Raw genomic sequence first — 26,200 nt, 5'->3', positions numbered from 1 at the left:
AAAAAGAGAAAAAAAAAAAAAAGAAAAATAGCACCAGTGAGCTGTGGTACAACTTCAAGTGGGCTAATATATAGTAATTGTAATCACAGGAGAGGGGAGAGAAGACAGAAAAAAAATCTGAAAAAATAATGGTTGAAAAATTTCCAAACTTTCTGACACTATAAATCTAATCCAAGAAGCTCAGTGAACCCCAAGCACAAGAAACACGAAAAAAACTATTCTAAGGCACATGATAATCAAAGTGCTCAAAACCAGTGAAAAGAAAAAAACCTTAAAAACAGAGGGGGAAAAAATGGCACATTACCTACAGAGGAAAAAAGGATGACAGAGTTCTCATTAGAAACAATGCAAGCGAGTGTGAGGCAACATCATTAACATACTGAAAGAAAAAATAAAGTTTAGAATTCTGAATCAGAAAAACACTTTGAAAAAGGGTATTCAGACATTCAAGAAGATCCTATGGAATCTACAAAAATACTACCAGAAATGATACATGAGTTTAATAAGGGTGCAGGATACAGGTTGATATACAAAAGTCTATTGTATTTCCATACACTAGTATCAATCATAAATTGAAAATTTTAAATACCATTTAAAGCATCATAAAAATATGAAATACTTGGGGATCAATATCAGAGAGATGCAACACTGAAAACTACAAAAATTGGTGAGAGAAATTAAAGACCTAAATAAATGGAGAAATGTACCGTTTATGTGGATAGAAAGACTCACTAGTAAGAAATTCACTCTCCCTAAATTGATGTATTTATTCAATGCAATCCCAATCAAAATTAGCTTTTGGGCAGATATTAACAGGCTGATTCTAAAATTCATATTGGAATGCAAAAGACCTAGAACAGGCAAAACAACTTTGAACAAGAACAAAGTAGAAAAATTAACACATCCTGATTTTAAGACTTATTATAAAGCTACACTCATCAAGGTAGTATGGTATTGGTGTAAACTAGAGACACAGGTCAACAAAACGGAATAGTCCAGAAATAGGCCCACATTTTCAACAAAGGTGCAGAGGCAATTTAGTGAAGATAGCCTTTCAGCAAATTGTGCTGGAGCAACTGGACAGCTATATGCAAAAAATAAAGAAATTTGATTCCATAACTCATACCATATAAAAAATTAGACTGTAAAACTAAAAAATTATAAAACTTTGGAAGACAGAAAAAAAACCTTTGTGATCTTTGGTTAGGAAAAGAAATCTAAGAAAAGATATGACACTAAAATCACTTATCTATAAATCACAGACTGATAAATTGGACAACAAAATTAACATCTCCTTGAAAGACATTCTTCAGAGAATGAAAAGACAAGCCACAGAGTGGGAGAAAATATTTGCAAACCACATATCTAATAAAGGACATATATCCAGAATACAAAGAACTTTCAAAACGCAATAATATGGAAAAAAATCCAATAAAGAAATGGGCAAAGATTTGGATGTACTCTTCACCAGAGAAGACACACAGATGGTAAACTGGCATATGAAAAGGTACTCAACATCTTCAGTTAGCAGGGAAATGCAAATTAAAACAACAATGAGATATTACTACACACCTATTAAAATGTCTGAAATTAAACCATGCCAAATACTGGCAAGGACGTAAAGCAACTGGAACTGTCATATGCTGCTAGTAGGAATGCAAAATGGCGCGACTGCTTTGGAAAATAGGTGGCAGTTTTTTTTTTAAAGGTTAAACACACAACTACCATATGATGTAGCCATTCCACTTCTAGGTACTAACCCAAGAAAAAAACCCAAAATACATCCATAAAAATGACTTGTCCATGAATGTATCTAGTAGCTTTATTTTGTAATAGCTAAAAAAGGAAAACAATCTAATTTCCCGCAATAGGTGAATGGATAAACAAGCTATGGTAGCCACTTAATAGACATTACTCAGCAATAAAAAGGCATGAACTATTGATACAACATGGACAAATCTCAAGATAATTGTATTGAATGAAAGAAGCCAGACAAAAAAAGCACATATTATGATTACATTTATAAAAATTTTAGAAAATCCAGATTATTTTATAGAGATTGAAAGGAGATTATTCGTTGCCTGGGGACTAGGGGAAAGAAGTGGGAAGAAGGCTTTACAATGGGGCATAACTTTTAGGTGTTATGGAGGTGTTCACTATCTTGATTGTGATGATAGTTTTTATAGATGTGGATATATGTTTAAACAAATTATACATTAAATACATGCAATTTATTTTATGTATTTTATAAATTATCCTAGATGCTCACATCTTATTTTGTAAAATAATGCATTTGACTAGCTGATTAGGTCAAGTATTCAAGGATTTATTCCTTCTAAACACACATACAGAATAAATGGTGAAATGAGGAGAAAAAGGGAGAAAAAAGGGAAATGTTTGATTTTAGACTCAAGTCAGGTACACATTTTCATACAGCAAAAGAAAAGCGTCAAAAACGAAGCTACACCTCCACATATAATAAATGTCAGGTATAAAAATAAAAATATTTTTAACCAGTAGAAGGCATGCCATAAAATTCAAAGTACTAAAGAATAAAAATTACTCTCATACTTAACTACAGTATTTTTGCACTTTTCAAAGTTTATTCAGGTACACTATCCCATTGTCCTTGGCCTATTCCATGAAGGCAGTAGGTAACTTACCATTTATCAATACACTTCTGACAAAAGCTGTGAGCACAAGGCAGGATGAGGTCAGCTCGCCCGTCCATACAGATACAACACTCCTCCTCATCGGTCAGCTGCTTTACCCTGCAATATGAAAACTGAGCTGAAACAATGATATTCTCTGTCATTATGCTTTATACTTCGCTTTTTGTTGCTTTAAAAAGCATTATTAAACATCTATGTGCCCATGGTATAAAGCACAATATGATTTGTGTGCAAAATCAGACTAAAATTAACTTATCTTTTAGGGATTAGAAAATATATTAGGCAAGAAGTATTAAGAGAGATACATTTCATAAAGACTAAATAAAAGATATATTTTGTGATAGTTAAAGAAAATATAGGCAAAAAGTGGAAATACTCAAATCTTTCTGGAAATAACTCATTTTAATCATATTGGACCTATATAAACAAATTTAACCAATATAGTTATTGCATTACTTAAAAACAGGGATATGGTCTGAGAAACTCATTGTTAGGTGATTTCATTGCTGTGTAAATATCACAGTGTACTTATATAAACCGAGATGGTTTAGCCTAGTACATACCTAGGCTATATAGCATAGCCTATTGCTCCTAGGCTACAAACATGTACAGCATGTTACCGTATGGAACACTGTAGGCAACTGTAACACAATGGTGGGTATCTGTGTATCTCAATATATCTGAACACAGAAAAGGTACTGTGTAAATATGGTATAAAAGATTTAAAATGGTACCCCTGTATAGGGACTTACCATAAATGGAGCATGCAGGCCTGGAAGTTGCTCTAGTGAGTGAGTGAGTGAGTGAGTGAGTGAGTAGTGGTGAGCGGATGTGAAGGCCTAGGACAGGAGCGTCTTTTAGCTTCTCTGGGTCACACTGGAAGAACTGTCTTTCTTGGATCACATATAAAATACACTAACACTAACAATATCTGATGAGCTTAAAAAAAAAAAAAATCGCAAAAAAAAAAACTCTCATAATGTTTTAAGAAGGTTTACGAATTTGTGTTGGGCCACATTCAAAGTCATCCTGGGCTGCATGCAGCCCATGGGCCACAAGTTGGACAAGCCTGGCCTAGGAACATATACCACTTGTACAGTAGTGTACAGACTTGATGAAGACTGTACACTTAGGCTACACTAAATTTCTAAAAATATATTTTTTTCTTAAATATTAACCTTAACTTACTATAGCTTTTTTTAACTTCACAAACTTTTTAATTTTTTAACTTTTTAACTCTTTTTGCAATAACATTTACCTTAAAACACCAAAATATTGTATAGCTGTATAGAAATATTCTCATTTTATAAGCTTTTTTCTGAGATTTTTTTTTTAACTTTTTAAACTTTTTTCTTAAAAACTAAGACACAAACACACACATTAGTCTAGGCCTAAACAGGGTCAGGATCATCATTATCACTGTCACTGTCTTCCACCTCCACCTCTTGTCCCACTGGAAGGTCTGCAGGGGGCTGTAACATGCACAGAGCTGTCATCTCGTTTGATGATAATGCTTTCTTCTGGAATACCTGCTGAAGGGCCTGCCTGAGGCTGTTTTTACAGCTAACTTTCTTTTAATAAGTAGAAGGAGTAGACGCTAAAATAATGATAAAATAGTATAATGCATAAGCCAGTAACATAGTTATTATCAAGTATTACTGTATATAACTGTAAGTGCTATACTTTTATACTGTGAGCAGCACAGTAGGTTTGTTTATACCAGCATCACCAGGAACATTTGAGTAATGCATTGCATCACAACATTAGGATGGCTACGACATCCGTAGGCAATAGGAATTTTTCGGCACCAGTATAATCTTATGGGACCACCATCATATATGCAGTCTGTCATTGACCAAAACATTGTTAGGTGATGCACGACCATGTAATTTATTCACTATGTGTAATACAAAGCTCCCTAAAATATGGATCCTGCCATCGGGGCCTTACAATGCTGACACTGATAACGGGCATATAAGTGAAAGAATAGCTTAGTCTTAAGTGACACAAGGGAATAGAAAGCAGTTTCTGTCCTCAAGGCGCTCTTCCATCTTCTTGAGAAAAAAAAAGAAAAAAGATTTCAAACCTTTTGTTCCAGCCACAATTCAGAGTGCCCCTGAATGAGCCATATGCCTTTTCGCATGGTATTTTCCTTTCCTGAAATTGCTCTGTGAGTTTAGTAAGCTCCAACTTCAGTAACTCAGCTCAAAATATCATCTCTCTGCTCTCAAAATCAACATTTGCCTCAATTAAAGGACTTAAATATTGCATATTGATTGGCTGGTCTCTCCATAAACTGTAAGCTCTTTGAATATACATGTTTGTCTTAGATTCTCAATAAATGTTTCCTGATTTTAATTTCTTTTAAACTTTGTGCTTTTTTGTAATTTTTAAGGTTTTCTTCATCAAACATGTATTACTTTTGTAATCATACAAAACTGAATGTTCCAAAGTGTAGCCACTAGATTATAAACTTCTTAAGGGTAGGAGCTAACACTATAGGTTTTTCATTCCCTGCTGTACTTGAGATAGTACTTAAAATTTTGATTTGGACATAAATAAAAATAAATGTCAAATGTATATTAAATATAACAAATGCCAAGTAAAGAAGGAAGAGATGAATATATTTTCAAACTTGTTGAAAAGATGAGATAGAAAAATAATAGGTTTTTAACAGAGGACATTCTAGGTGCATAAACCAAGTTGTAGAGGTCAAAAGCAAAATATGTTTATGCCTCTGTACACTGTGTATACGTAACCAGGAAGCTGGCATGATGCTTTGGTATAAAAACTGAAGAAAAAGATTAAAAGTGGAGATAATCTCACCATAAATGTCAAAATACTAAGTTTGAACATGTTCTGACAAACAAACTAGAACCAGTGTATAATCAAGGGGTAGTGAACTCCCACTGAAATGGTACTTTAGGAAGTACCATAATGCATTCCCATTAAATGGGAATGCAGTATGAGGGACAGTCTAGAGAAAGGAAAACCGGTTACGGCCTTATTTCAGCAATTCATCTGAGAGATAATTAGGTCTAAGAAGCATTATAGAAGACAAATGTTTTATATGGTAATAGATTAAGTGTTATGCTTTAGTAATAGGGAAAAGAGGGCAGCCACTGAATTGGAAAACTGAATAAAAACCTAGATGGATGTGGGCCTAATGTACTGAGTTTCATATTTTTCATCAGTTTTCATATGTTTTCATCAGTTCAACATGTAAGTGCCTTTTAGGTCTGTACCAGATCCAGATGAGTTAGGGTCTCCACCTTTAAGGAGCTTATAATCTTCATCTAAGGATGTTGGCTTGGGTGTCAGTAGCAGAGACTACTGAATCCGTACAGAGTGATAGAATATTCTGAAGGCTGGAGTTTAAAAGTGAGAAACAGAGGACTACAAAGAAGAGCATTGTGGTGAGACACAAAAGAATCGGAGACACAGAAATAGCCAGTGGAACCAGTACAAGGTTCTCTGAATTTTCTGCTACCTTCCTAGCAGCAGCACAGGGACCAGAGGAAGGAGAGTCCTGGGCTGTTTGTTCCTGTTAGATCACCTGTAGATTGGAGTATTTGGTTCTATGCCTCATACTCTGAAAGGCACACATACTGACAGAGAAAAGATCATCTGGGAAAGCCTCCAGTATGTAGACGAGACCCACATAAACAAAGGCCAAAGGAACTGGGGGTGCTTATCCTTGAGAACAGAAGGCTCAGTGAGAGTTTGATGATTGTTTTCAAATATCTGAGAAGCTGGAAGAGAGAACAGATTTGTTTGGAGGAATTCCAGAGGGCACAGCCATTTAAAGCAATAAATGGAATATAGTAACAATTTAATAATAATGAAAATTAACCCATATAGACTAATTATTACGTGCCAAGAACTGTTCTAAACACCTTATGTCTTTTAACTCTCTCAACAGTCCAATAAAGCATATCCTATAGTTATTAACCTCTGTTAGAAGATGAGAAAACTGAGGAAACAGTCTGCTTTGTCAAAAAAATCACACAGGAGTGGAGCCCAGGATTTGAACACAGGCACTTTGCTGCTAGAGTCTGTGCTGTGCTACCTCAAGAAAAGATTCTGGCTACTCTGAGGAAAATGAAGCAAAAGGAAAAACTTTATAGTGATTAAAGCCATCGGATTATGAAAAGACTTTTTTGAGGCAGTCAGTCTCACGTAACTGCAGGTGTTACTTGTATAAGCAGGTGTTACTTGGCAAAATGTGGGTAAGCAGAGTCTTGTTATTCAAAGTGCCATCTGAGGATTAGTAGCATTGGCCTTACCTGGGAGCCTGATAGACTCACTGGCTCCTCCTCAAAACCACTGAATATTAAAGTTTGAAAAGCTCTGTGTGCAAGATTTTTATGCACCAGAAAGTAATAATGCAGAGGTTAGAGCACAGCTGTGCTGCCAGACAGGCCTGAATGTGAGTCTTAGCTAGGACAATTTCTAATCATGACATTTATTCAGCTAAATCTCAGATTCTTTGGCTGAAATGGGCCGATAATTGTATTCCCATATGGGGTTGTGAGCATTTAATGAGTTTATACATTAAATTCTCACAACCCCATATGGAAGTACAATTATCAGCCAACACTCATCACAATTATACAATACTCATCACAATTCTATACCCTATAAGTAATCAATAAATGTAAACCATCAATGGAACTATGCATCAGATGTAAATAAAGCTCAACTACATAAATGTCCCTTAGGACCTCCTTCAACTTAGAAAGTCTCTTTCTATTAAGTAGTTTATAAGGATATTATTATAAGCCAAAAACCATACATAAACAAGAAGCACCCCTAAGAAACTAATCAGGAACTGAGTTTCCAGTTTTGAGGGCACAGGAAAGCGCTAACACCTTTGCAACAAGAAAAATATTTTCTTTTCATGTGCTATCATATAGCTTAAATACATTGGCAAACACCATTCTCAGCTTTTAAAACAATTGAAATAATAACCACCATTCAGAAGAGAGGAGAAGAAAAGCAGAAAAATCAGACCCCTGTCTTTGAAAGATTACAGAATACAGGAAAGACAAGCCTAAACACTGCCTACAATGTTCTAAAAGTAACTTGGCATATCGGTAACATTTGTATAAGCCCAAACCTAGAAAACCAAATAACTCTATTAAAGATAACCAGGAAATAATAAATGGAAAATACAGTTTAACTGTAACACAGTACTTGAAAACCAGTTGGTTAAAAATGAACCAGAAAATACAAGTGTAAATAGAGCAGTAAAAAAAGAAATCACTGTTAAGCACATTCTTTGAATACAGATTTCTGCTATATACCCTGTATGACAGTAAGACGGATGTCAACATGTTTGGATCCATGTAAATCTTTTTCCAATGAAACATTTACAAATTTAAATTATGATCATGATTGTCAAATGGCAACAGATGGGAGCTTTCATGTGCCAAAAGCAAAACAGAGAAGGAAAAGAAGGTTTAGATAGAACAATAATGTATTAGGCTTGAGTAAACAAGCACCATCAGAGAAAACTCCGGCTGACTTCATTCCCTTCTGGTAATTCAGTATATGCATTTGGTTCATTCCTGAATGGACTGCCAAGTCCTGAAGGCAATATTTAAAAATTTAATGCTTCAATTAGACATTTGTAAGAAAAACCGGGATGATTTTGCAAAATTCTTGGACCTAATTCCCTAAAAAGCTTTGACTGTCTAAGAACTTAAATACCTATTATAAGGAGGGTGTTAACTATCTCCTTTGTAACGTATGTATATAGAGTGGATTCCTGGAGACCAGTGTGACAGAAACGTTAACTGATGTGAGCCACTTTATTGATTTTTTTGAGACAGAGTTTAGCTCTTGTTGCCCACGCTGAAGTGCAATGGCGTGATCTCAGTTAAAGCAACCTCCGTCTTCTGAGTTCAAGTGATTCTTCTGCCTCAGCCTCCCAAGTAGCTAGGATTACAGGCATGTGCCACCACACCCAGCTAATTCTGTAATTTTTTTTTTTTTTTTTTTTNTTTTTTTTAGTAGAAACAGGGTTTCACCAAGTTGGCCAGGCTGGTCACAAACTCCTGACCTCAGATGATCCACCCACCTCGGTCTCCCAAAATGTTGAGATTACAGGTGTGAGCCACCACACCTATCCAAGCCACTTTAGCACTGTAACAACATCTGAAGCACAGAATAACTCCAAAACTGATCTCAGATACAATACCAACTGAGAAAAAAAAGATTTAAGATGCTAAAGTCAGCACCGGCAAAAATATTAATAAGATTTTAGTTGTTTGCATATTGGAAAAAAAGGTGAAATACAGTAATTATGCATTACATACCTTCCCATCCAAAAACTAGCCTGACAAGATGTTACAGAGGATGAGCTTTCATCACGTTCTTCAGAGGTGGAGCTTTTTGCTAATACTCCTGCTGCTTGACTTGTGATATCTTTATAAAGTTGAATAAACTGGTACAAATTCATGATCCGTGATGCCTCCACAATGCCACTGCTTTTGTTAATCTAAAAAATACAAAGAATATGAAAAAGAGAAAAGCTGATCATTTCTGGGACCAATTTTTCCCAAAAAGGGGGAACAAATGTGTAGTCAAACATCCTAGGAAATAGAGGAGTTTTCAGGATGTGCAAATGACCTAAGAAAGCAAGGGTCTGCATAAATAACACCATGTCCCCTACATTTGTGGTGTTCAAAGTTCTTATACAAGTTTATCTCATTTAGTAAAATAACCCTATAAGATTAATTAGGCATTATCCTGTTGATGGGTGAGGTGACTTTCTCAGAGTTAAGAAATAAATTTTAGAGATCAGTATTGACAAATCTTTCACTTTAATTTCTTAAAGCATTTCTTAAAGAATTCATTTGAATTCAACAACCGCTTGAGATTCTACAACTCAAACAAGTACTTTCTTAAATATCTTTAAGTTCTATTTTGTAGCAAAACTTCTAAACTAAAGCAAGAAAATTGTTTTAAAATAAATCATAATAAAAGGTGGCTTTCCCAGAAGGCCATTTTGAGTTTCATCAAAAAACTCGTTTAATATGAATTGAAACCAGTGGCCCAAAGGTTGTACCTTTATAGGCTGTACCTCTCCTCCATCCAGTTTATAATCTAATGTAGAAGGTATCTGGGGCAAGTGGAGGAAAATGCTTTCATAAGCTTTGGGGAGTTATGGAGTGAGGCATAATAAAATGAGTGAGGCCAGTAAGGTGATGGTATAATGTTCTTGGATGAAGAATTTGACATAATCAGAGAAAGATTAAAGATGTGAAAGACTTCCTTTCAGCACAAGACATAGGATGGAAGACTGGGGAAGAAGAAATAAGCCATGAAATCTATTAAGTGCATATCAAAGTAAGTGGAACAAGCAAAATCAGAAAATACTTAGAAAGAAATGAAGAATATAGGAAGAGAGATAAAGATAGAGGGCCATAAAACTGTGACTTAAGTTAGATTCTGAAATGTGTTGATGGACCTAGCGATATCAGAAAGTGAGGTAGTTAGATTACACATTTTAAAATATTATCCAACATTTGAATATTGTTAATGAAAATAGTAATAGCTGTAACACATTTATTAATTGCTCACTATTTGAGAAGGCAGCGAAAGTACTGAGACTCAAGAATGAGTCATATACCATGCTAAGAAATTTTAGAACCATCTCTAATAATTAGAAAGTTGATTAAATTTTGGGAAGGTAAAATCTATTGGAGATGCAAATATACAAGGTTCTTTGGAATAAGAGACTGTACATGAGGTAGAAAATACAATTTAAAAGTAACAGGAATTTATAGAGGCTTACAAAACAGATCTTCAGAGCTGAGGAAATTGGGGTAGTCCTTTGGAACTGCATAATACAGAAGAAATTACAGAATAATCTATATAAGGTTAGTATAGAAATAGCAAAGTATCACACTGTAACTATTCTCATCATAGGATTCCTGAAACAAGTATTTATTAAGTACTCATTATGCGGATGTTACTGGTACTATGTGCACTGCTCTAGGCACTAGTGACAGTGTGTACAAAACAAAATCTCTGCCCTCAAGCAAGTTACATGATAGGTAGGAGAGACAGACAAATAAAATACAGATTAGGCTAGATGAAAATAAGTGTAATGGAGAAGATGAAATAGGGGAGAAGGAATGCTGAGGCATTACAGGGAAGGCCTTACAGAGAAGCTGACATTTAAGAACTGAAAGAGGTGCTGAAATGAGTCATATAGATGCCTAGGGGGAAGATCATTCCAGGCTGAGAGAACAGGAAATACAAAGCCTGTTTAGAAGTGTACCTGGCAAGGAAAACAAAGAGTCCCGCAAGAAGCCCAGTGTTTTCAACAGAGTGACAGAAGGACAGAGGGAGGAGTGGTAGAAGACAGAGGAGAGGGTGAGGTGGGAGCAGAATATATAGGACTTTGCTGATTTCAGTAATAACTGTGGCTTTGATTCCAAGTGCATGAGAATTCACTGGAGGGTTTTGAGCCAAGGAATAATATGATCTAATTTACATCTCAAATTGTGATGTGGAATAGACTGGTTGCTGTGCTTGGAATAGACTGGTTGTTATGCTGAGAATAGAGAGAAGCAGGGCAAGAGCAGAAGCAGGCAGTTAGGAGGCTACTGGAATAATCCTGGTGAGAGAGGATGGTCACTAGAAATAGGGTGGAAGTAGCGCAGATGGTAAAAACTAGCTAGATTCTGAATACATTTTGAAGAGAAACGTGACAGGATTCACTTATGGATTGATTGCGAGGTATGAGAAACAAAGAAAAGTCAAGAATGATTCCAAGAAGTTTGTCTAAGTAAAAAGGAAGATGAAATAATACAATTCATACAGTCCTTAACAGACACCTTAGTACCCAACTTTTAATTAATCTCTTACTTTTCTAATATTATTTCCATAAAATATTCCATGTAAACATAATTTAGATAATTTTTTATAATGGATTAAATATTATTTGAGGATAATCATAACAGACAGCAGATAGTCAAGATAAAGACAATGTAAATACAGGGGGTCAAAGTACAAGTTTTTTAAAGTTGTTTAACATTAAGAAATGTGAAGCTTTCAGCCTCCTATCAATTTTTCATGGTAAACTTGCCCACTTTCTAATATAAATACTGACCTCTCAGATTCTTTCAGAAAGAACCCAAGGAATGCAAATAAAAAATTTTCTTTAGAGTAGCTCTAAAATCAAGAAAAACCACATGAAAAAATACCTAATTGTGTTTAGTACTTTTGTTTCTCTACTTAGAATCTTATTTTAAGGAAGATGTTTAATCACATACAGATGTTAGAGATATTGAAGCAAACAAGGAATTTGACTACTAATAAAATTAAACCTTGTCTGTGTTTGTCAAAGAGCAACAAAAAACTAAGGGATGAAAAACCTGATATATTCATATTCCCTTAGCTTTCTACAATTTATATTGGCCTCTTCAACATGAGCTGAGTACTTTACGAAATAAAGATGGACAGTAAATGTAATTTAGGTAATATATTGTATCACTGAACAAGGAAAGCTTCAACCTATCCCAGTCATTTAAAAAGTATTATTTCAACATTTTTTTTTGTTCACTTAACATATACTGAGTTCCTACCATGTGCAAAGCACTGTATTACAGGCTGTAAGAGATACAAGAATAAATCTAGACATAGTTCCTGCCCTCGGAGGGTTACTATCTTAATGGGAGCTAAGAACCTAAACAAATAACTTTTTTTGTAATGCAGAATTTAATTGTAAAGTATGAATAATGTGCTGTTGGAATCTGGAAGAGGCAAGAGAAATTGTATCCAGAAGACTTAATGGATGAGATGATATCTGAGGTGGACCTTTAGAGACATTAGGTTTAGATATGCAGAAATAAAAGATGCGGCAAAAACTACTGGGTGATTATCCAAATACGATTCTTCCTTTTCACTGCCAGCAGAACCTGATTTTTTGTGTCTACCATTCCCCAAAATGACTCAGGAGTCAATCCTGGTTAGTCTAATCCAAACCAATCATGCTAATCATATTCCCTCTGCCAGTGTAGGTGTATGAAGGGGATATGACCCAATACTGACCAGTGAGTTCAGAAGTGACATCTGCTGGGTCTTTAATTTAACCAATCCTACAGAGGGTTGCAGCTAGGATCCTATGGACCTATGATTTGTCGATAAGTGAGAAAATAAATATTGTTTTTGTTTAAACTGGTTTAACAGGAATTTTCTGTGACTTCCTAATGGAAGGAATGGACATCCTAGTTGAGGGAACACAATAAACAGATGCACTGAACTAGAAAGCTAACATAGAATGCAGAGCAAAAGAAGATAATTGTAACTAATGCAGAAAAGATAGTTTGGAGCCATATTGTAGGATTTGGGGCTATTTGGTAGGCAAGATGGAATTACTGAGGAATTTTAAACAAGGCAGTGATCTCATAAGAGCTGTGCTATAGAAAGGTTAATCTCACAGCAGCATAAATTAGACTTTGAAGAAGAGTTTGGAAGTATAGAGATTAATACAAAATCTGTGGTAATCTGGATCAGAAGAGAGAGAGATCAGTCTGTTTGGGAGCATGAAATTTGTCTTATTTATTATATATTCCCAGTGCCCCTCACACCTGAGCTTAAATGTTTACTTAAATCAACCGGAAGCGAAACATAGTATGGGTAAAACTGACAATCTACTGAGGAAATAAGGCGCGTTATCTGGGTAACTTCTAGGGTCCGTGACTCAAGGGAAAAATCTCCAAACCAGGGAGTCTTCATGGGTTGATCAGGAATGAACTTCAGAGCACTCATGAATGCCCAATTTATGGTTTATATGCATATGGATGATTTTGTTGTTTGTTTTAGAGCCAGGGTGGGGAGAGGAGGTGGCCTAATAAAATTCATGCCTTCATTTAATCAAAAGGTCTATGGCCTCAAATAGGTTAAGAACTGTCTATCTGAATCCACTTAATGGTGGTTGAGGCTTTTTAATACTCAATGACAGCTGCCATTGTATTTGTAGTGGCGTTAGAGGTGAACTAAGAAACACAATGCATGATGGCAAAAAATCTATCTCATAACTAAAAATTACTAAAAAACAAACTCCCCAAAAAACTGTTTCAATGGATCTTTTTCCTTTTTAATGAATCAATGTATTCTTAAAAGAAATAATCTTGAGATAACATTAATTTTTCAGGTATCATCTTAAAGCTAAATAGGGTGTCAGCTTAGCACTCTATAGTCAGCTACAAATCCAAAAACAGATAGGTTAGTATGATGTAATGGTTACAGATATTGAGGCAAAAAAGAATTTTATTATAAAAACCCCTGTTTTATAGCAATCAGACAACGCTAAGATTCAAACAGCTAGCTACAAGGCAATCACAGTATCAAAACTATGTTTTACAAACCACCAAGTTATTAAAATTTATATGCATTATCTTACACTATTAAATATGGTTCTGGCCACCAAAATAGCTTAAGCTCAGAGGTGGAAGTCTCTAACAGTCTCACCTTGGTACAGACCACCCGTACAACCACTTTCCAAAAAGCAGAGGAATCAGACCCAGGTTGTACCTCAAAGAGAAGATGTTTTTCCTGACCAGAAGCCACTTTAGCAGTTCTGAAAAGAGACAAGCACATGTTAATTTTGTGAAAAAAAATCAACAAAATAATAGAGCTGTGAAACTAATTGAAGAAACACTTTCAAACAGAAGGAAATATGAAAAAAACACACAAAGACAAATAACAATGATTATACTAACTGGATTCTTAAAACAGGGATACAGAATATTTTGAACATAAACATGCAACTTAATTTCTAAGGTTTTTAAAGTCAACAGCTTAGTGGGATGATATTTATAAATCTCTCTTCATAACATCCATATCTCAATGGTCTTTAAATTTCTAACAAAGACATTTAGAAAAATAAGTCTGAGAAATCAGAGACTTAAAAAAAAAGGTGGGATGGGTACAGTGGCTATCGCCTGTAATTCCAAAACTTTAGGAGGCCGAGGTGGGTAGATCATGAGGTTAGGAGTTCAAGACCAGCCTGACCAATATGGTGAAACCTTGTCTCTACTAAAAATACAAAAATTAGCCAGGTGTTATGGTGTGCACCTGTAATCCCAGCTACTCAGGAGGCTGAGGCAGGAGAATCGCTTGGACCCAGGAGGCAGAGGCTGCAGTGAGCTGAGATCACACCATTGTGCTCCAGCCTGAGCAACAGCATGAGACTCCGTCTCAAAAAAAAAAAAAAAGTTAGTTGGTGTCATTTATCAAAATTTTGACTATTACTTAAAATGTATATAAAGCATGAAAAACACCTTGCCCTTGGTTGAGTCCTTGTTTAAGCAACAATATTAACAAACCTCTTGAAAGTTTTTGTTCAGATAATTTGGGACTGGATCAAATAAAACAACTGATTTGAGACACTTTATATATAGCTCTACTGTCCTCCCCTAGCAGAGTAATTTCAATTTAGAGAGCTACAGGAGTTTAACATAAAAATATATCACTTTTAGAAGGTAATGCAATATTATACTATCAACATTAATTTAAATCAGTTCAAAGACATGTTTAAGTATTGTAGTTCCCTTTTATCATTACTAACAACTCTCTCTCGGCACCAGTGGGAATATCACACTCAACTAAGTGACTTACAGCTCAATAAAATGAGGCCATCAAAAGTTAAGCAACTAGCCTTAGGAAACAAAGTATTCTGTGAAAATAATTCAGCTGTGCCAGTTTCCAGCTCTGTTTTCAAGCTGCCAAGCCACACTTCGTCGTGTATAGGTTTAATTTTACAGTTCTTGAAGATCATTGCATGTCTGAAATGCCCAACTCTGACCCACAGGGATTGGTTTTAAAAAACAAATCCAGTCAGAAGTGTCCTGTGCTAAATAAATAAAAGGAAGACCTCTGTATCACACAGTAAGCTTAGTTTGTGAATAGTTTTATAGAGTTCATTTTATCTAATACCTGTACCTTTAGGCTAAAGGGCAAAATTTTATACAATAGACTGGGTTTGTGAATATAAATTCCAAGACTCTAAAGGAATGGTAAATGTCATTGATGACTGCTCATAAGAGTTGAAAACACAAAAAAGCATTCCACTCTTTTGTGATATTACTAAATTCACAGTCCTATTTTAAAAATTCCTTAAGAATATGGTCCCAGAAGTAATGCTTCAAACACTACCCTTTGGATAATTAAAAAAAATAAATGCTAGAATTTTAAAAACCAATGACTACATTTTTATCATAAAATACATAAATACACACAGTAAAATGTAAAATCTCCCATCTGCCTTCTTTTCCCACTATCTCCCAACCATGAGACAAGCACTGGGAATAGTTTAGTTCATTTTCTACACACATACACCCCCCTATATACAGGTTTTGTTTTTTAATGAATGAAATCCAGTCTTCTTAAACCACCTTCTAAGATAACATTTAAGACAGTCTTTATTCTTCACAATAAAGACAGTGTATCTTCACATAAAGACAGTATGTCAAGCTTATCTAATGTGTTCCAGATTGCCAAGTATGTCTGTTACCACCTAATACCACGGTCATGCCTAGGGAGTGTGTTCATATATCTTACCTTAAACTATTAATAGTGACTACAGTATCGTAAGTTTATATATTAAGTGATCCTGAACTGCCAGATGATTTCATTCAGCCTTCTTAAGGGGAGGTAATGTGGGATAACAGGAAATCTGAGATTCAGAGAGGTGGTCCTGCCATTAATATCTAGGCAATCAATTTAGCCCTCAATTAAAAGGTCTAGTCCTTAGCAGAGTACCTTGCACATACTATGTGCTCAATGAATGTTATCTAAGTTGAAGAGACTTAAGAGAGACCTTTATGATCTCATTTAAGAGGTGACTCCATAAATTCTAATTATATTCCCAGGGGTTAGAAGATATATACAAAGGTGGATGTGGATGTTGCCAGAGGCAGATTTAAAAGAAAGACATGACATCTGCCCAACTGTCACCAAGGGAGAAAATAAACAGCAAAAAAGTTGTATTTAAAAAGCACAGCAGTCTGGGGCCATTCAGGGACAAAGTGCCCTATATATTTTAATAGCTTCTATATGGATCAATACCAAAATTGATATAATAAACAATAAATTAATAAAAGACTAAGTGGTATTAGGTGTGCTCTTTAAGAAGGCAGAGAAATTTATATTCCATTTAAAAAATCTATTCAAAGACTTAAGTAGAAATTTAAAGGTGTTAACTAATTAGAATATATTAATTAAGAAATATGTTATTTCTCAGTGGCAAAAATGAGCTAGTACTACTACATATGTATTCCTCTGGCAGTAAAAAACAGTATATATATATGTGTGTGTATATACATACACACACACACACACACACACACACACACACACACACACACAATTGGTTCATGTACAGAAATCTTCTCGGTGTTACCTTTGACTATCCTAGGAGTCTTTTCCTAGAATGGCCAATCTGCATATTCCATTTTATGCAACCCTTTAGTGCTTTCAAACAAGAGTCTATTGGTATAAAATTGAGATGTTGGGTTGTACTACTGTATCCTAGAATTGCTTCAATATGCCTGCGCTGTGTTCCAAGTTCCATTTTAAGTTCCTTCCATCTCTTCTTTCCCCATTACACATTTTCAAAAAGCTACACAGACATAATAGATAATAAATATTTCAAAAAGCTACATAGCTATAATAGGTACTCAATAAATATTTGTTCATTGCTAACTGAAAACATTTAAGTCTTACCAATCAATACTTCTGGTTAACGTCTTACATAGCGATGACATATAGGGCATACATACATCGGTGGAAAAATGAAATACAAAAAGAGCAAGGCTTACACATCATTAAGCTCAGCTACTCTCCCAAGAAATTCTTCATAAGTTAAGGAGCCACTTTCTCGAACCAATGTGACATGTTTTGCTACTTTTTCTGGTAACTTGCTAATAACCAGCTGTGTCTGATCCGAAATTTGCTGTCCCATGATGAAATGATGTCTTTCAAAATCCAGAAAGTGTTGCTTCACATAGTTTCTGTCAAATATACAGAAAAGTTACTTTTACATATAATACAAAAACAGCAATGTACCCATTCTTCAAAAAAAATAAAGAAAAATTAGGAATACCTTTAAGTGAGAGCTGAGTAGACCTACATGAGCCTAAGGTAGAATTTAAATGACTATGGTTTTCAGATTCACATAGCTAAATGAGAAAACAGGATTCACTTATATATCACCGGGGGGGAGGTGGTGGTGATGAACCTCTAATTCTTGTAAGTTTACCAAGTCAAAAACTGCTAAAGCGCGCGTGCGCACGCACACACACACACACACAAACACACACACACAGAGGCATTCAAGTAACTGTACTTAAGAGGAATCTTGTCTACCTTATATAATTTTCCAAAGAACATTTCCTGACTGCTTACCACGTCAGACTCCACACTGTTTTCCATATTTTATGTCAGCTACTTCATACAACAATCCTAAGAGGCAGACAATATTATAATCCTACCTATTTTCCACAGATGGGGAAACAGCTAGGTGACTTATCTAAAGTTACACAGTTGTAAGTGGTGAAAGTGAACTTGGAATTTGTTTTTCAGATTCTAGTACTTACATTCTTATCTACATTGACATACTGGCTCACAATATACTTCTATCAGCTAAAAAAATTTGTTGAATTCCTTTATTTATAGATTTATACCTTAGTTTTAATTTTTAAAAATATATAAATTAAACAGACTTAGAGAAATCTAATAAAATTAAAATATCATATCTTAACCACCTCACATTTTCTGCTTGGAAAAGACAGCTCTTTTGTTCATTGATTCTTTTTTTTTTTTTTTTTNTTTTTTTTTTTTTTTTTTGAGATAAGAGTTTTGCTCTTTTTGCCCAGGCTGGAGTGCAATGGCGCCATCTAGGCTCGGCGCCATATTGGCTCACCGCAACCTCCGCCTCCCAGGTTCAAGCGATTCTCTTGCCTCAGCCTCCTGAGTAGCTGAGATTACAGACATGCGCCACCATGCACAGTTAATTTTGTATTTTCAGTAGAGACAGGGTTTCTCCAACTTTGTCAGGCTGGTCTCGAGCCCCCAACCTCAGGTGATCTGCTCTCCTCAGCCTCCCATAGTCTGGGATTATAGGTGTGAGCCACTGTGCCTGGCCTGCTCATTAGCTTTTAGGTACTCCCAAAAATATATATCTAATACGTATCAATTTTTTAAATGCCCCCAGAATCAGCTGCCCCCAAGAAATTCTATTTTATTTATCCATCAAAGACTATCATCTTATTTCATCCAAATTAACACCCATATCACATAAAGCAGGTGAAACAGTAATACTCTTATAGGAAAAGTTTTGGTAGGAAAATTGCTTTATCATTTAATCAAAAATAAAGTTATAATTTAAAAATATATAACTTTATAAAGTTAATAACCAAAACTAAGTAAAATTTGCTTTTGGTATTAAAATTTAATGTACTGTTTAATTTGAAGTTTATTCCTTTAGTTACCTAAAATAGGAAAAGGACAATTGTAATTAAAGAAAAATGCAGTAATTACTGTTTTGAATCTGAGCCTACCTGGCAATAATAAATATAATATAGAGATAAATGAAAGGAAGTTGTTGAGGAAGATCCAGGCCACTTAAAAAAAAATCCCTGAAGGCAAATTATATATAAATATAGCCAAGTGGATTTACAGCAATTGTATCCAAAAAGAAATAAAGATCTTAGCTCAGACGAGGACAGGCAACATCAGTGATTTCTGAATTTCAAAGACTAGTAAAATCTCACAACACCATGGTGTTGCATACTTCTTTAAATTCTAAGTAAGGACAGTTTCCAAAAATAAAAATTCCCCCAAAATTAATAAAAAATCTTAAAAAAACTTTAAAAAAACCTGAAAAGTAAGATTATTAGAAAAAAAGTCTTTCCCAAAAAGGGTAGTAACTTCACAATGAGGTATACCACATATACAGCAGGTAAACTACACATTGTCCTTATTTTTCTTGACCTAATCCCAACTTGTAAAAACATCATCAGGAGCCAAGGATTGCAGACTGGTATTAGGGAGCCACTGTGTTACAGGAGTTTTTAAAAAATTAAATGCAACAAGTAGCATATGCCTGGCACTTAAACGTTCTGTAGATACAACAGTGAACAAAAGAAACATGGTTTTTGCTGCCGTGAAACATCCAATATAGTAAAGAAGAGACAGTAACCACACAAATAAATATAAAATTACATAATGAGAAGTGATAGGTGAACAAGTACAGGTGCTATGAAAGCCTATAAAAGGCGGACTTGACCTAGTTTTATGTCAGGGAAGAAGTCCCTGGGCAAACAACATTTTACTTGAGGTCAGAAGGGTCAGAGTTAGGGATAAAAAAGAGGTAGGGACATGGCAAAAGGAGGACACTCTAGGCAGAGGTTAGAAAAAGTGCCCGAGATAAGAAGCAGCACGGTCACTTTGAGGTAATTTTTTAAAAGGCCACAATGACTAAAGCAGAGAGGCAAAGGGATAGGGAAACTGGCACCAAGAGTTGGGCTGTTTCACATTTTTCTTGATGACCTGAAGACTGTATGCCTGCCTAATCTGTGGATGACTAAAACTGGAATAAATGAATATCTAGTGACTAACAGAATCAAGACCAAAACAGACACTAATGTGCTTAAATGAATTATATTTAATATGACTAAAAGTTAAATCCTGAAGAGCCAACTGCACAAAAACACAAGATGTTAACTCACATGTAAGAAAAAACACATATGTAAGATGAAACACATATGTAAGATATGCTCAAAAGCAGTTAAGTTATGAAAGGTCTGGGGTTTTGTTTTTTTTGTTTTTTAAAGAGATGGGCTCTCCCTATGTTGCCCAGGCTGGTCACAAACTCCTGGGCTCAAGCAATCCTCCCACCTGCGCCTCCCAAAGTATTGGGATTACAGGCATAAGCCACCGCACCTGGGCAGGTCTGTGGTTTTTAATCAAAATAAGTCAACCGTGTAACAGTGACAACAAGTAGGCTAAAATAGTCCTGAACTCTTGCTAGAAGCAGATGTCTCGAGCAAGCATCCTACTAGTCCACTATGCTCTGCAATGGTTAAGCCTCACTGAAAAAAATCTGTATTCAGCTCTAAGCAGTTGGCATTAAAGGATACTAATAAATTAAAACATATTCATGGGCCTAGGGAAAAAAAGAGGTTTATTCTAGATAGTCATAGTTTGGCAACAATGAAGCAACATGGTAAGTTTAAATATTTGAGGAGCTGTCATGTGGAAAAACAAGATTCATTTACAGAGCACAGGATGGCAAGTAAGTATAAATTAGAAAGGCAGACTTCAGTTCAATATAAAAGCATGTCCTACCATCCAGAAGTGGAAATGGCTGTTACATGTGAGCTCCCTCTCATTAGAAGTATAGAAGTGTTTAAAGAATGGAAGTTCATCTAATAAATGCTATAGAAATTTTTACCTGGGTGGGAAGTGGAGTAGGTGACCTAGCATTTTATTCCCAAAATGAAACTTAACCTTCCTCTAACATTCCTGAACCAATCCAATCAAAATGTAATTAAGATTCTAATCAACCAGACTGAAACTTTAAATAATATCTACATGACTTAGCAAAGAAAAAACTGAACTTTTGAAATATATAGTCTCAATATTTAATATACATACCTATGATAATCTAACCAATGTGGTATAGGGGAGATAGAATTTCTCCCCCTCTACTTTCTTAGGGTCTCCAGCTGGGCCTAAGAATTAAACTAACCTAAGATAGGTAAACAGGAGAAAAACATACAAATTTTATTTAGTAATTTCTATACATACATGGGAGCCTTCAAGAAAAAGAAAGACTAAAAAAGGTAATTAAGGCCAAAATCTTACATAGTAGATTGGACAAGGGAGAAGTAAACTGTGAAAACATCGAAAGACATAAAGGTTTGGGCTGGGGCAGTTAATCATAGAAAAGTGGCTAGGAGGATAAGGGTTACTTTAAGAAGGCTTATTTGAACAGATTTCTTTCAGCTTTGATTGCTCATCTCTGGTAATGATAATATCTTCCTCCTGGCATAGGGAGGACAGCTTTCACATGGTTGTTTTATCACCAGCCTTCAGGAAATAAAAAAAAAGGAGGGTCAGAGTACCCTTCTTACATCTGCTGCTTTTCAATGTGCCTTTAACTCAAAATAATTCTTATGCCAAAGTAGCATATTTTGCTACCCTACATACCCACCAAAACCATATTTGAAAAGAAACGTTAGTTGCTTATTATTGAGTTATTAATAGAAAATGATCCCCTTTGTTTCAGCATTGTTTTCATCAGGTGCCCTAACTTTGAGTAAGGTTTATAATTTGAGGCAGCATATTAACTTGTTATCTTGTAACTGTACTTGGTATCTGGGAAACTTCATTACTAACTCATTGGATTAAAACGCAACACTATCTAGATATAAATATAAATTAACAGTATATTAACTTGTTATCTTGTAACTGTAGGTGGTATTTGGGAAACTTTATCACTAACTCCTGGATTAAAATGCAACACTATCTAAAGACTACCTGAGAGTCTGCAAAAGTGGTTCTCAACTTGGTTCAGGAAAGAAGACCTGAAATTTAGTTTATTTTGAAAACCATAAAATATTGATAAATATTAACATCTATCACTATATAGGTGTTAAAGTAAGTAAAAGGTATGACTCTGTGATCTACATACAATATAAAAACACAACACAGAGTGCATGTTCACAAAAACAATCTGTTGAGGCCATCCTCTAATCAGTCACCACCACAGCTTTTTAGTGTCCCTCTTTGGTGCCTGCACATATTTCTGTCATAGTACAACAGCCATTAAGTCACTGGGCCATTTCCCTCCATGAGCTTCCTGAGGAGAGCAGCCATGGTCTCTCTTCTGGCAGATACACAAGCACTCAATAGATGTTTACTGAATAAATGCAGTAAATATCACTGGCAGTTTTTGTTTTTTTTTTTTTATTATTCACTTAGTATTCTTTTGACTTTTGTTGATCTGGTCAGTCATCTATTAGTACTGGCTTGGAGAGAAGCAGAGGTTAAAGACATATATGAAAGAAAATGTAAAACTGAAAATTTATCATTAAATTAATGCTTAGGTAAACTGGGAAACATTCACCATCTGATTTTAACAGGATACCTCCCCTTAGGGCATGCAACATAATTTGCAAACCACTGGCATAGAATTCAACTAAAGACAATTTCTAAGATTTCTCTAATTAAAAAAAAAAAAAGATTTCTCAAATAACTAGCAGCTCTCATATTATTGTGCCACCTATAACACGGTCATTTTCTGCAAGATAAAAACATGCTTTCAAAAAGCATTTGAAGGATTTTCTAAATAAAGAACTGTTATTTTGTAATGCACAAGATCAGGGATTCCAAAAATGCCACATTCTCTAGTGGGTGGTACATACAGTGAATCACTTATTTTTCTAACAAATGAACTGTGGTAGTTTAAACATTCCTTATAAAAATATAAAAATTACATCATTGGTAACTGGCAAAGCAAAAATGAAAAAACTGCTCGAAAACTCCCTAAAAATTTAAACCATAATTCATTCATAAAATAAAGTAAAATGGAAAAAGCTGAAAATGCAACACAATGACTAAATGACAAGTACTGTACTGTAGTATTTTAAAAACTTCTGTGAAACCGGTTCTCCAAATTTTGTATCAACCTCATTTACAAAGATTTAATTGAAATAGACTATTTTCACTGTCAAGTCAACTTTATCAGCAATAAATACCAAGTACTACTGACTGAGTCCCTAAGGATACTATTTATTACTCATTGTTTACTCAACCTGTAGATCTGTAAACAGACATCAACTTTTTTTTTTAAGTTAACATAAATACATAGTGAAATAATTAGGCCAGAGTCACTACAGAGTCTGGAATGCCTGTTCCAGGATCAAAGATCTTGACCAGAAGAAGACAGAAACAGAGAGAGAGCGCTCGCGAGAAAAACTACAAAAGGATAAAGTACTGTACTAGGAGATTAAGAATACAGATTTCTAACAGTACCAATGTGTTTACTAAACACATTTCATATTGGAAAAAAACACACTAGACTTGTAAGAATTCTCTCTGGAGCTTCCTTGCCTTTTTGGGAAGGAAAGGGGAAGTGTGTTTTTATTTAGACGTGAACCAAGAAGGATCAGGCTACACACATCAAATATAAAGTTCACTTACACCAAATGACAAATATTAATTTTTGAAACATACAGTGATATTACTGAGAAAAGGTTTTAGAAACTGAAGCCAGGCCATGTGAAAGAAAAGGAGAAAAATCCATACTACTTCTGAGCTCTGAATTCAGAAAGCATCACTTCTCAGATGGGTGACTTCGACGTAGAAGTAACTAACACAGGATCCTTGGCCGGTGGCAGCTCATAACCCCAGACGAAATTCTGAATGGACAGGTCATTTTGTAGCAAGAAGAATGGGCGGAAGGGAGTGAAAACGAGTAACTTCATTCTGAAGGTGTGAGAACTGTAAACAACTGAAAGTGTTCCAGTAGCTTTATATATGCCAGAGGCAACAACTGAATTATCTGGCACCGCTAAATACGACCCTGTCAGAACACAGAAGGGGTACACTACCTTTAATAAGGAGGACAGGGATTGATTTCAATAACAATTGTAAATCCACATTTTGGAACACGAGACAAATAACTGAAGGAATAATTTCAAAAGCTAACACAGAAGCCGCCTGCTCCTGCTGTGTAATCACTACCTTCTTATTCTTAGCAAGAAAACCTTCCCCCCCCCCTCAGCGGGGTCTCAAGGTAGCAGCTAGTTTGACGAAGACAGACTTTTGGGAAGGGTAGCGCCTAAGCCAATTAAGAAATGTGGGACTAAGTAGATCGACGTGGCTATTTCTGAGGTATCGCCCCAGGCAAAAGTTTCTTATTTGGAGTGTCTGGCCCGGCGGGGACCGAGATCGCGGGCTACCCTCGCGCTTGCTTTTGCTACGCCGCCTCAGCCCCTCCTCAAGCGCACCTGGACATTTAACCAACAGCTAAGTCCGCCAGCCGAAAGACTGCGCCGGCGGCAATATTCAAACAACCACTCAGGGACAGAAGAGGGAAAACTCTCTCCGGGTCCCTCAGAACCACCGCCAGGCGGGATAAGCCACCGCCACACCGGGCAACTGGGACCCGCCAGGCAGGAGACTGGCGTACACAGAAGGGCCTCCTCAGCCGGCCCCACGCCCCAAGCCGAGGCCTGGGGAGGGCGCCGGGGCGGGGCCTATCTCCCTGCCGAAGCCCGGCTCGGTAGCGGAGGCCCAGCCTTTCTCTTCCCATTCCCAGAGTCCTGGAGCAGCTAGCAGGGGAAACAGCTAAAGCACAGCGCCGCGGAGCTCACCCCAGGTTCAAGGCATCGCGTACCCCGCGGCAGCGACAGCGCCGCCTCGGCCCACAGCTCAGCCCGGCGGGTGTCGGCGACTACGCCCGTGACCCGGTCGCGCCTCAGTGACGCAAAGCCCCGCCCCCGGCGCGTTGCCTGGAGACGGCGCCCAACTTTCCGCGCCAGCGCCGCTCGGGACCCGCTCCGCAGGTCCAGTAGACTTTTGAGCCCAGATGGCCATCTGAGAGGAGAGGTGGCTGCGAAGGAGAGTCTTGCTTCGCCAGCTCCCGGAACAGGGGCTTCATGAAGCGGCCCTGGAAACGGCCTAGCCGACTCCCATCTCTTCTGGTGCCATCTCCCGAACGGAAAGTCCAGCGCCCCGCTGGCGACCAAGGTCGCACTGAGAGCCCTGGTTTGGTCAAAAGTTGGGGTCCAAGATATCACTTCCCAGACCTCTAGCCTCCCCACTGATCATAGATACACAAAGATCATCTAGTTCCATTATAAGGAAATGGGGCCGATTGCGTTCACCTAGCCAAGTTGTTAAGCATGAGAGAATGTATGAAAAGTAATTACACGGTTCAAAATGCTAAGCTTTGATAAATGATAGATATTATATGATGAATACATGTCAGTCATATTATTGCTCTTCAGGACGTCTGAATCAATAATTGCTGTCTGTTAAGCATCCGTTGTGTGCCAAATACTGCACTAGGCATTTTTACAGGCACTGTGCTTAAGTCGTTCTCTCAAAGTTGCCTAGACAATAAACAGCAGAGCAAGGATTTTAACCCAGGTGCGGCTGACACTACTGCCTCTATGCTTAGCAGTTGAACTGCTTCTTATGCTCCTTAATGTTTGGGCACCACTCCTTCGCTTGTAGATTTACCCTGTGAAGAACTAATTTTTCCCTCTAATAATAATATTCGTTGACCATTTACAATATGTCAAATCCTGTTTTCAGAACTTTAAAGATATTAATTCGTTTAATCCTCACAGGAATCCTGCAAGTAGATATTATTAATACCTTCACTTTACAAATGAAGACACAGGCTTAGAAGAGCCGATTAACTTTTCTAAGGTCAGACAGCCATTAAGAAGCAGAGCCAGATTCAAACCCAAGCCGACAGAACCCTGAGCTTGTGC

General features: G+C 36.4%; 1 protein-coding gene across 1 annotated transcript in view; it reads right to left on the bottom strand.

The window, feature by feature from the left end:
• RNF141 (ring finger protein 141) overlaps positions 1-25,193 on the bottom strand; it is a 31,424-nt gene extending 6,231 nt beyond the window's left edge. Inside the window, exons 1-5 of the mRNA XM_017500296.2 lie at positions 25,073-25,193; positions 17,510-17,701; positions 14,160-14,268; positions 8,993-9,174; positions 2,664-2,771 (exon numbers count right to left, since the gene is read on the bottom strand). Coding sequence (XP_017355785.1) covers positions 2,664-2,771; positions 8,993-9,174; positions 14,160-14,268; positions 17,510-17,652 — 542 coding nt within the window. The 5' untranslated portion in view covers positions 17,653-17,701; positions 25,073-25,193. The remainder of the gene's footprint in view (positions 1-2,663; positions 2,772-8,992; positions 9,175-14,159; positions 14,269-17,509; positions 17,702-25,072) is intronic.
• Positions 25,194-26,200: the final 1,007 nt, after the last annotated feature.

This window comes from Cebus imitator, unplaced genomic scaffold, assembly GCF_001604975.1.
Source record: "Cebus imitator isolate Cc_AM_T3 unplaced genomic scaffold, Cebus_imitator-1.0 Scaffold265, whole genome shotgun sequence".
NCBI classification, from domain to species: domain Eukaryota; kingdom Metazoa; phylum Chordata; class Mammalia; order Primates; family Cebidae; genus Cebus; species Cebus imitator.
Note: the sequence above shows the minus strand (reverse complement) of the source record. Positions and strands in the feature narration are given on the sequence as shown.